Source organism: Diceros bicornis, chromosome 39 (genome assembly GCF_020826845.1).
Source record: "Diceros bicornis minor isolate mBicDic1 chromosome 39, mDicBic1.mat.cur, whole genome shotgun sequence".
Taxonomy (NCBI): Eukaryota; Metazoa; Chordata; class Mammalia; order Perissodactyla; family Rhinocerotidae; genus Diceros; species Diceros bicornis.
In genome coordinates this window covers 16,459,220-16,471,985 of record NC_080778.1, presented here as the reverse complement: position 1 = coordinate 16,471,985, position 12,766 = coordinate 16,459,220, and the positions used below count along the sequence as shown (strand labels likewise).

General features: G+C 38.5%; 1 protein-coding gene across 1 annotated transcript in view; it reads right to left on the bottom strand.

Annotated features, from left to right (window-relative positions):
• Positions 1-12,766, bottom strand: part of SYNE1 (spectrin repeat containing nuclear envelope protein 1) — a 430,148-nt gene that overhangs the window by 226,745 nt on the left and 190,637 nt on the right. Inside the window, exons 49-53 of the mRNA XM_058534130.1 lie at positions 10,225-10,516; positions 9,236-9,408; positions 6,666-6,975; positions 5,317-5,481; positions 796-1,152 (exon numbers count right to left, since the gene is read on the bottom strand). Coding sequence (XP_058390113.1) covers positions 796-1,152; positions 5,317-5,481; positions 6,666-6,975; positions 9,236-9,408; positions 10,225-10,516 — 1,297 coding nt within the window. The remainder of the gene's footprint in view (positions 1-795; positions 1,153-5,316; positions 5,482-6,665; positions 6,976-9,235; positions 9,409-10,224; positions 10,517-12,766) is intronic.

Genomic DNA, 12,766 nt, shown 5'->3' with positions numbered 1-12,766 from the left:
CCCAGGCTGGAGCTGTTTTGAAATGATTATAATATAAATAGAAACAGAGAAGTTTACTTTAGGAAAACTTCCTTTTAAGGACATCCATGATTCACAGCATTATAAAATTGCAAATATAGAAAGGTTTTCCAAGATACTATTTAACAGCAAAAGAAAGAAAGAGAATTTCAAGCTCCGGCCCATTCTTCACTCTCCTTTTTATGCTTCCCTTTCTCACATTCTGAAAGAGCCGCCATTAGTTTAAAAAAAAAAGGTCGGAGAGCAACCAGTAAGCATGACGTAGGAGTTCTGTTAAGGGGTTAATTCAAGCACAGCTGTCAAAACCACACATAGCAGAGCTAATCAAGGTGAAAACTATTAGTTGTGCTTTATGAGATTACGAAATGCTTCTTTCAAAGCTAGAAATTCAATCCTTTAATTGTCGGAAATAATTCACTGGCAGGAAAACAGCTATGACTCTCCGTCTATTTATGCCTCTACCCACAGGCCATCTTTCAGACTGAGTGGCTGACTACAATATTACAAACTCTTACACTGGAAGAATGAAAGTAAAATGTTTCCACTAACAATAAATGTTTCCTACAACAAATAATTCCTTCTCCCCTTCTCTGTATCTTTACAGTGGTTTATGAGAAAAGGAAAAGGATCAGCTTTGCAAATTTAATAGGATAAGTACTTATTTCTTCCAAGTCTGAATGTTTCATGTTTTTAGTTAAGAAGGATTTTTTTTAGCATCAATGAGACCCAAACAAAAATTTTAGCACAACCGCAGTAGAAAACAGGAAGCCAACTTACTCGTCCTTTCTGCCAGCTTTCCACTATCTCCTTATCTGTGTTTTTGCCTTCCAGGAGAGTTAACTGCTGAGCACAGGTTGTCAGAAGGGCACTGAACTGTTCCAGGGCCTGCTCCAGATGAGCCACTTGGCCTGAGAACTCCTGTTCCGAAAGAGCCATTTGGCTAACCAGGTTCTCCAAGCTGGTCTGCGTTTGAAATATGCTGTCTTCCCACTGCTTCCAGTCGGCACGCAGAGCCCGCATCTCTGTGTCCATGAGCTCACACCCACTGGCGGTTGTGTTCTGTTTCACTGCAGGAGCCAAAGACTCCACTCGGCTTAGGCGGCTTACACCAATCTCTCTGGAATCCATCAGCTCCTGTAATGGAATATCGCCATGGTAACCGAGGAGGCTGTGAGTCACCTCGGCTGCAAATTTCCAAGCATGTACAGAGGGGGACCCTGTCCTGCTAAGAAGTTTTAGCAAGTGTGTCACAAGGAACTAGAATCAATTCATCCGCCCACCCCCAAGTTATAATAGCAGAGAACTATCATCGCGAGTGTCAAGGCTTGCGGCAAAGTAAACTGAGGAATTCACAGCAGCCTGTAACAAACTAAACAAGGACCCTGAAACCAAGCTTTGTTTGAATATGTGAAACTGTTTTGACAGTGATTTGAACATTTGCCTGTGGTGTATTGCTCCTATAAATATGTGAATCCATGTTTCTCCCTAAGTTGACAGACAAGTGAACAAGGATTGTAGAAGACCTGTGCTCTGCTCATGGTCTGTACCCCATTTTCATCTTCTTCCACAAGATGGTGGATTAAATCCCACTTCTGTTCTACCAGGAATCAAGCTAACACATTCCAACATAAGAATGAGCCCGACTCAATTTTAATACTTCAGGACCTTAAGTAAACATTTTTTGTGTGTGTGTGAGGAAGATTGGCCCTGAGCTAACACCTGTTGCCAATCTTCCTCTTTTTGCTTGAGGAAGAGTGGCCCTGAGCTAACATCTGTGCCCATCCTCCTCTATTTTGAATGTGGGTTGCCACCACAGCATGGCTTGATGAGTGGTGTAGGTCCACGCCTGGGACCTGAACCCATGCACCTGGGCCGCTGAAGTGGAGCACCCCAAACTTAACCACTATGCCACCAGGCCAGCCCAAGTAAACATTTTTATAGTAACTAAAATGAATAACTCACAGACATACTTAATCAAAATTTCAAAGTAAACTTTAGATTGGGTTCGTTTATTACTATTAGTTTTACTTTAAAAAATCTCACTAGAAATTGAACAATTTAGATATAACTTTTTGGCTTAATGCACACAAATACTGTAAAATACAACAAGATAAAATTAAAATATGCATTGCTAATTAGGTAAAATAGTGGCATTTCTTTCTGAGAATAGATTCTTTTACTGAAATTTCTCACTGAATTCATCATCTGGTGTTTATATAATTACATATCTATTGCTAAAGCCAGGATTCTGTTGGTATTAATACAAAATTATGACTTCATCCTAGATTAAATATAAGGAAAAGATGATTATTAGGGAAAAAACTTCAAGAAGAAAATCAGTTACAAATTAACAGATGTAGAAAATATAGGAGTGTTTAGTATGAAGCATGCTTAATAAATTATGTTAAGCATTGTCTTAACTAATCTACATAATATAGTTCACATTTCATTATATTAGCTTGAAATAAATGTCTTCCACAATTATATACAAGAAAGCCACATTTTAGTATAGATCATTTAAAAGTATTTAGTTGTATAGTAGCCCAAAGCACACTATGAAATCCTTACACACAGTTAGCATTTAATAACATAGCTATCCTTTCCTCAGCAGCAGGATTCTAAAAACTTTCCTTTTTTTATCAGTGCATATAGTAAGTAGTGAGTTGACGAAGAAAAACTATAACTTTTTAAAAAGAACTCTGTCTAACTATTATATTTAAATACTTATAATTTACTTTTACGAGTGACTTCAAATTTGGAGTTCAAAGGGTATCAATTGTCAAAAATCAGTTTCCCAAAATGCTCTCTAATGCATTATCCCAGTTTTCTTTGGCATGATAATGGGACATTTCAATATTTGCAATCACTAATTCCACTTATCCAGATTTTGAATAAGGATATCATCATTTTAAAGTGTTTTGAAATGACTTTTACCTGTATTTCCTTGCCTTGTACCTAAACTCTTTAAAAGTATTCTATGCATATGCACACGTATATACACACACCCTCATACGCAAACATATTTGCTTTGAAGTTGCCTATTCTTGACGGTTGCTCCTGGGGGTGGGGAGGGATGACACGAAGGACAGAGGAGGAGCTTATTTATTTCCTCCAGGGTTTCTCCTCACCCACACACCAGCCTACACTCAGGCCTGACCTGGATTTCTGAGAGGGAACCTCTGCCAAGCTTCACTTTCTCCTTCCCAAATTCCAATTTCTTTCTGTCAGTTCCTTCTCTTATATTTTCAGCAACCTAAGAAGCAAGGTTTATAAAGGAATTATCTTCTCATTTTTCTCATATCAACATTTCAAAACATTAGTCCATCCTTGCTATCTCCTATTCCAACCTACCATTCATTCCCAAATCCGTGTAATCCGGTTTCTCATCTCATCTGGCTATGGAAATGGCTCTTGGTGGTTGCCAAATAGCCTAACTGCCAAGTCCAGTGGGCATTCTTCAGTCCTTCTCTCAATGGCAGCCTCTTGTTGCTTCTGTGATGGTGACCACGTCCTTCACTAGGGGTCTTGGTGGCACCACACCTTCTTGGTCCTCCTCTTATTACACACCTTCCTGGTCCTCTTCTTATTATAATTTCTCCTCTCTTTTCCCCTTTTCCTCTCAAATCCTCTTCTGTGGCCCCTTAAATTTTGAGAGTACTCAGGTTTTGGTCCTGTGGCCACTGTTCTGTTTGCTTTATACATAGGTCTTGGTTTCATCGACTGTGGTGGTTTCAACTACAACTATGCTGATCATTTCAACTCTGTATCTTCAATCCAGCTTCCTAAACTGAAATTCAGACTTGAACATTCAGCTACCTCCTGGACATCACCACCTGGTAATTCAAATCCCATTAGTTCACAACTGAACTCATCTTTCCTCCTCTGCAACCCGTCTCCTCTGCATGTACTTGTTTTCCTCAGTTGGAGATAGCCCTATTGACTCTAGATAAAGTCTTGACCATCTCCCTTGACTTTTCCCACATTGTCACTCCTTAGCCAATTAAGTCACTCATTTACCAAATCCACTGGATTTTCTTATTGAATGCATTCTATGTGTCAAGCATGATGCTAAACGTTTCATGTGCATGATCTCATTTAGTCCTCAAAACTACTTTATGAAGCAGGTACTATTGTTATTCTTATTTTATCAATCAAGAAGTTGAGGCTTGAGGACATCAGGTGACTGGCCCAAAGACAGAGGTAAATAATCAGTAGAGGCATGATGAGCACTGGGTCTCTGAGTCCACAGCCTAAACTCTAAAAGTATAGTCAGCTATCATTACACTTAGGATATTATTTTATAAACAACAGTTTGTGTATCCTTGTTCCCTACTACACTGTGAGTTCCTTGAAGGATGCACAACACTGGTTAAATAAATGGATAGATGGATGGATGGATGGATGGATGGATGGATGGATGAATAAATTAAAATATTACTGAGAAATGTGTCAAAGAATTATTTTAATGAATCACACAGATAAAACTTAAAAAGTTACTTTATGTAGTTATTATTGTTATCATCAACTACTACTCCTGTGATTTTTATGTTCTGATCTCCAGGAATTCAGAACACAATTTGAGTCTTAAATTCCTGACCACAATTACACTATTTATACCCAACATTTTCTCATCAAAAACTAAACCATTGAAGATTTCATCATTGCTTAGTTTTTAGATTAAAATCCATGATTTTCCACAGAGGGGAAATGATTGCAAGTTAATATTCAAGCAACTAGAAATATACTAAAAGATACTAAAATTTCGACTCTCTTAGATGTGTGAATTTCTAAGCTTTAAGTTACCCTTACAAGGAGTAAACTAGATGATAATGTTAATGTCCTTTAAAGTACTATCTTCTACTTTGTTATTGTATTGTTGGCTAGGAAAGCAGAATAAAACATCTAGAATGACATTTCCAAGTTACTGTTCAAATACATTTAACTGAGTTACTTTATAAACTTTTCTTCCACTGTGCTAGACAATAGTATCTGCTTTTGTCAGCCTACCAAGCTGGTGGATATTTTGTAGTCTCTCATAATACAGCAATAAGCACATTTGTGTACAGAAGCATACACAGACAGTGCTCCATTTTGCTCACAAGTGTAAAGTATTTTGAATACTTTTTTTTCTCTTATGTTTAGAACTGGTGAGGTGCAAGATAACAAACACCAACAAATAGAAAATAGGAAGGAAACATTTCAAATAACAGAATCTTATCCACAGAATCTTCATTACAGGTATGTTATACTCAAGAACCAATGAAATGATGAAGTTATAACATCCGTTCATTTTCTAACCTTAATTTTAGACAACTTTTTCTGGGTGGCTGATGAATCTCCAGACATATCCGACCACCGGTGAAGTTCTTCCTTTGCCGAATGGAGCCAGTCTGTGAATTCCTGGACTGCGTCTAAATATACTAGATGGTCTTTCACAATCTCTTCCACTTTCCTCATTTTCTCCTGGTAAACAGTGAAAAGGCTATTTTAACAGAAGTCACTATTGAGAATAAGAAATCAGATAAGACAACAGGTCTGATATAAGTCTCTTAACCATCTCAGAAGATTGCATTCTTATTCTTGAATTTTCTCTGTTTTATATCTTAGACTGAAAATATCAAACTTAATTAGACTGAAAGACTTTGAGGAAGCAACCATTTTTCCTATAAGTTTACTTTTATCTAGTTTTGCATAAAAATCTATGCTTAATGGATGCTAACATCACTCACTAATAATCCATTTAATAATAATTATTATAATAACTATTCTTATTATTTAAGCAATTGTTTGTGTTGGCTTTGTGTAGAGCACTCTGCTCAGCATGTTAAACACATTTGCTCATTTAATCCTCACAACAGCCCTGTGATGTAAATACTAATACCATTTTATAGGAAAGGACACTTACAGAGGCTAACATGCCCAAAGTCACACATCCAAAAAAGTGTCAAAGCCAGAATACACATTTACTTCTTTTTGACCCTAGAGCCTTAGCTCTTAATCATTGTCAAAATAAAAATTAAGGTAAACTAACACATATGTTAATAATTGTAGTATTAATAATATAAAGAGAATTTCCCAAAGGAAAACTAAGGAAGGAAAAAAAAACCCCTCCCTTATTTTCTTTAACATTGTCACAAATATACAAAAAAAAAAAAGAAAAAGGAAAAAAAAACCGTAGAGGAAAGTAAATATTCAGATAGAGAATTTTTAAAAAATCTTGCTATTACATGAAGGACCCTATATGTTGGAGAATAGGAAAATACAGTTTTTACTAAGATGGGAAATGAACAAAATACTTAGTACACGACTGAAATCTGGGAGGTAAACTTGCATTTCATACAACAAATATAAGTGGCACCAAAGGAAAAAGAACTTGAAACACTTATATTTGAAACTCAGACAATCTTAAAAAGAAAAGAAATGGGTTGACTAACATTCTAAGTGGAGAACATCAAAAAACAAAGAATAAAAAAATAACCGTAAGATTGCAGAAAGAGAAAAATTCATGGGCATCTGTAGGTGAGAAATGATATTTACATAAGTTCACTAAATGCACAGTTTTAGAGCAGCCAATTCCCCAATAATTCAGCCCATAGTGTATTCTTTACCTGAGCCTTGAAGGTTTTTCTTCAGTACAGAGCACTAACCTTGGCAACAGTCATTATATCATTAAACTGTGTTTTCAATTCCTCTTGAACTGTTTCCTTGAAAGACTCATCCTCAGTCTTCTGGTAGAGCTCCCTGGATTTTGCAGTGAGGCATTGCAGGGCTCTGGAGTGATCTTCCCCCTCAGACACGATGGACTGAAAGTGGTCCAGAAGGGAGAACTTCTCTTTCAGACCTGGCTGCTGTTTCAAGGGATGTTCTACTTTTTGGTCCACTGATTCCATCCACTGCTCCAACTGGTTTTTCCACTCTAGATAGTCATTCCATTGGCTAATCACAGACTCTAAAGTGCTAGAATTAATGTCACATATTACAAAAATAAGTTATGTTGACATCTCTATTGAAAAGCAATTACGAGGGCATTGCATCCACGTAAGCTGTTTTACTGAATGCTATTGTAAGTGATGAAAATGCTGCTTTTAAGTGCAAGGAGAAATGCTACTTCTCTAACCCACAATACAGTTTCTTCAAATGAAAGTAAATCTATGTCAACATTTGAAGTAAGATGTGGTAGTCATATACGCATCTGGAGATGTCTTCCAGATGTTAATTGTCCTAAGTGAACGGACAAATTTATGTGTTATGCTATTAAAATCAGCACTGGGGCACCAATTAAATTTTATCTAATGTATATCAATTCTTAATTGTCTTAGCCTCAGTTTATCTTATTAAAATCAGATAGTAATTATTCATTGACTGAAATTTCAAATTTAAAGTATTCATCTAGGTAAATAATATCATTAGATTGATTTGCACTTAGGGATATATATATATATGCACAATATTTAATGTTGAATGTATGAAAGAATGAAGACTCAACATATTTATAAGAAATATAGTCACAAATATAGTAGTCAAGGAAATAGCTCTCCAGATATCCAAGTAAAAGGCTCTCCAGGCTGCATTTTAAAATTTGAAATTATTCAGCTTTACAAACTATCCTAAACTCATCGTCAGAGACCCCTGCCTGTCTCCCATGCGTGCAATCCTATGATCCTGGAGTTGCCTCTGTGGTGAATGTACTTCCAGCATCTGCTCAAATTGTTCCTTTTGCATCAATGGGAACCTCATCAAATGTGCTTTAAAGTCCTATTCTTTCCTCAAAGAATTTTCTAGAAACTCCAAATCAATCTCGCCTCCCAGAAGCCACCCCAGGCCTTGTGTTCTCCTACAGTCCACAGTGTCTTAGTAACACAATCTGAGTCAGAGTCTTTTTGGACTGTATCCTACTCAAGCCTCTAAACACTCAGAGGGCAAAAACTACTCTGTTTTGCTTCATTATTTTAGCACAACAATTTGAACAGTGCTACTGCTCAATAGATAGTTGTCAAATTTAATTTCTTGCTGAAAGAAGAGAGTCAAGGACCCGAATCTGCTTCTTGTATTTAACATTTTATCCTAACATCCAAAAAATATTCCCCCATATTCCTGTTCACTTTTATGAAGCTGGCCTACGGCCAAGCACCAGGAAGTTCAGTTCATGTTCCAGCAATCTATGATATAGAATAACAGAACCGAAGGAGCTGATACTTTTCTTTGCTGCCCCTTATGCTCTATTACTAAGATTCAAAGTCCTGTTGACCTTGGGAGTCAACACCCGTGCTCCATATTAAAAGAAAAAAACAAAACATACCCTCCCAACTTTTAGTTGTAATCATGGCTGTCTACATTGCAGTGTTTTTTGTTTTGTTTCGTGATGAACTTTCATCTTTTATTCATCTATTTATGATGATCATATTGGGCATGCACTTCTTCAGTGACCAAACAGCGTATATACCTTCAGAATATGGCTCCTGGAATGTATTTTAGTATAATTCTAACTGAAAGCCATTTGTCCGACAAGCCAGCCAGATTATTTGTGGATACTCTGAGAAGAGGAGGAAGGCAAAAATCTTCTACTCATTAATATAACATCAATACCAGCACCTGGTGTAACAATCAGTCTCTTCTCTCCTTTTTCATCAGCATCTGGTGCCATGCTTCCCAACAGGGGATTCTGGGCGGGTTGACGGTTGGGTGAGAATGTCCCAAGCATCGCAGGACATTAGCTCTCCTGGCCTCAGTCACTAAATGCCGGGATACCCCCATCACTGTGACAATCAAAAACGCCCCACACATTTCCCCAACCCCAATGTGGGTGATATTACTTCGAATTGAGAAAAAGATTTATACTTAAGCTCAACGGTTGCCAACAACTTAAATTCCTGTATGTTCCTTTTAAAAGCTAAAAGTTATTAAAAGACCATATATCCTTGCTTTGATGAACTGAAAGAAGGTATTTTACTGAGCCCACGCTGTGTGCAAGATTCCATGAGAGATATTACGGAAGATGCAAATATCACACACACACACACACATAAGCACAGAAACAAATACAATCAGTCTTTGCCCTTACAGAAAAGACAATCTAGGCAAAGACAGGCATGCATACAACTAGCTAAAATGATACGCTTGGTGACTCTCCCACAGGATACCCTCAGCACTGCTCCATCATTTTACTAAACCACTGCGTTTTATTTAGGCAAATAAACACTAAAAATAGACTCTGTACCTCTGAGCACGGACGGAAGAGCTCACGACGTCAGCCCACACATCTTTAAGGGTCTGCAGCTGAGTCTGAATCACCTTCTGACCTTCTTCGTTGCTACTTCTCAAGGCCTGCTCCCCTTTGCCAATGGCCATATTCAATTTAACTTCTCCTTCACCTTTCATCAGGAGAATATCCTATAAAGAAAGAATGAATACTTGTCAGTAGGACTATTAAAACCTGGTATTTTTAAAAATGGTTATGTTTCCCATGACAATTAAGGTAGGGAATACCTTACTCACCTTAAAATGAAAACAACAACAAATTCTGCACCCTATTGCAAGATAATACTTTACTCAAATATTAGATACTAGGAGTCTGGGAATCAAAGATTAACTCTAATTTTAATTCTTGGAAAACTTTGGGCCACTAGCCTAGAAATTATAACTTTATAGAATTTGGTTTCAGAGTAAAAAAATTATTTTGCAAATGCAGACACACTTGTCAAAATCCTAACAGTTACCTACCTTCATTTCCTGGCTAATTCCTGTCTTTCAAGGTTACCTTCACTGTCTGCGGTCCGGGTTGGTGGTCTCTTTTGTGCTTTCAACACACCCTGTTTGTTTCAATCATGGCCCCTCTATACACATTGTACTGCAGGTAACAATGTACACACTGGTCTCTCCCACTAGACTGTGAACTCTTAGAAAGCAAGGGCTAACTTCTACCTCTATACACCCACAAACTGCACAGTGTTTGGAGTAAAGTTTAATATTCGCTGTGTATTAACTAAAAAATGAAATTAAAAATTATTTCAAAGCTATTAAAACAAAAGTGTTCCTTTATGAAGGGGAAAAATTACCCCTCCATATCCTTCTTGCCCAGTTTCCCTATTTGCCCACATAATCCTCATTTAGAGGCTCACAGAACAAGTAGGACCCAACTCAAACCTTTGTGAATCTAATCAAATCAGTCTTTAGAAGTTGTGGGTGTCTGACCGGTGCCCCATGTACCTGTATTTGTAACAGCCGTTTCTCCAAGGTGTCTTTGCTTCCAATGGTGCTCTCTGCAGAGGCCAGTCTGTCTTGAACGTCTTTCGCCCAGGACCACATGCTCTGCAGCGCCTCCTCCAGGGCTTCATGCTCCTGCAGGGCCACCTGGCAGCTCCGGAGTTTCTCTTTGGTCATTCTGAGTAAGTTCTGGTAGCTAGTGAGGAGCTGGGAGCACAGGCGTCCCTCTTTCCCCGCACCATGGCCTTCCTCGCTGAGAAGCTGCCCTCTCTGGGAAAGCTTATCGAGAGACTCTCTAAACAGAAAAAGAAAAACTTAATCCTGACATTCTGGAGCGCAGGGGAGTGACAAAGGATTGTTGATCCTGGAGCAGGAACCAGACAAGAGCTCACAGCTGACACGCCTTTAAAATGAAGATCCTGGGGACTGGACTGGCCACTTGCCTTCTTTGTGGTTTCTCTGAATGTAGTCAATATACATCGGGGGATTTGATTCAGTCTGTGCTGTGCCTGGATCCACGTCCACCGTGTTACTAGGAATTCACTTCAGAAAACGGCGCGGACCTGCCTTTCCAGGATCATCTCTAGCATCTCTCCGTTCTTATTTAATGCTCTAACCATGAATAGCTTCCTGAAATTTCCCCAAAGACTCCGCTTTTTTGTATATACAAGGAGATTCCTCCCAAGTGAAAACCTTTCTGCTCTCTACTGCTTCTTTCTTAGCTGGCCCTTCAGATTTCAGCACAGGCATCACATCTTTAAGAAGCATCGGGAAGCCCCAGGAGAGAGTAGGGAGCACAGGACTCCTCTTCCCTGTGCCCTCTGCCCCATCATCTCACACACCCTGTCTGTCTCAATCCACAAGGCTTTCGCCAGGCCTATTATATTCATCTCATATCCCCAGGACCCAACACAATGTTTGGCAGAGATAAAGTCCAACAAAACCAATTTCTTTCAAAAGGTCACTTTATGAGTGCTTATGGGTTTCCTTGCTGTATCTTAGGGAATTTGCTCATCTGAGTGTGGAGTTATATTAATTAGGTCAAGGGAAAATGTAACCATGCATGTCTGGGTTAGCTTCATCCTGTTTTACAGAGTTCTGAATTCTGATCAGCACGTCTATCCAGAAACGCCTGGTATACCAGAGGGAGAGTACAGATGTCTTAAAACAAACTGTTGTGAGTACTAGAAAAAGAATACGAAGCCTATCTCCTACAATGTCTCAACTGTTTTCTGAGCAGCTATTATGAAACAGCATCCTATGGGCCTCCATGAGATACATAAAACTTATGTAATATTACATCTACTCTGAAATATATTTCTTATACTTGTAATCTGCTGAGACAAGGATGTGGCTTAAGCCCCCATCTGAGTTAAATAACAATTCAAGACAACAGATATCACTTGTTACTAGAAGAGAATTGCTGAACAGATGATAAAACTTCAGTAATTCTCAAGTCTGGGTACTTTTAAAAATACAGCGTACAGGGCATCCCCCCAAAATATTTGAAGTCCTGGAAACATTATGATGAAAAAACTCCAGAAGAGTGAGATGAGCAAGCAGTAAGCAAGTGAGAGAAGTCAGGAGACCCAACTGGAGAATCTGGGTGACAGCAGAGTATACTAGGATTGTCTGGAGAAGCAGCCAGTCAGAAATAAGCCGGGAAAAAACACATCTAAGGACCCTTAGCATCTGGTCCTGGAATATCAGAGAGTAACTGTTCAAGAAGGACTGTGTGCTTATCAATGTCAAAAAGCTGCAATTATTAGGAAAACAAAGAGGGATAAAGAAAATCATTGAATTTAGGATGAAGAGTGTTTAGGCCACTTTCTCCATGCAGTTTTAGTGTAATGATGGCAAGAGAAGTAGATACAAAGGAAGGTAAAGAGCGACGTGTGGAGACGAAACGAAAGCTGAGAATATGTAAAGTCATTCCAAAATTCTGGAAGGAAGAGAGAAGCAGGTCTGGCCATGTTACATTGTCTCTGGACAAGAGTCAAAATTAAAAAACAAAGTGCAAGGCAATTTTCAGAAACTTATATAGTCTGAATGGTGCTATTATTCTGTTAATTCAGCAAATATTTTCTATTTTTCTGGCTGTATATTAGACAATGGGAATATAAAGATGACAAAGACTTGAAGGTCCTGGCCTTGAGGGACTCACCATTGGCGGTTGGGGTACATAGATTCAATAAAGCATCTACTCCACAGTAAGGGCTCACAGAAATGGGACCACGGCACTCCAGGAAAATTTTAGAATAGTCATCAAACCAGCACACAAACAGTAGTTGGCAGTATGGGTTCTGTTTGTGCATTTGTTTGCAAGTTTATTTTTCAAGACAAGGAATACTCAAGTATGTTTGACCAAACAGAGGACTCAGCAGAAACATGGAATGATTATGATCTGAATTAGGCAATTTTTATTCAATGATCACTGTGGCTAATTTGTCTGATTATGCAGGCTGGGTGCTAGCTCTGCTGCTTCACAGATGAGTGCATCTGCTCTTGCAGAGGATAGTCTAGGGGTTTGGGGTCAAGCTGCACT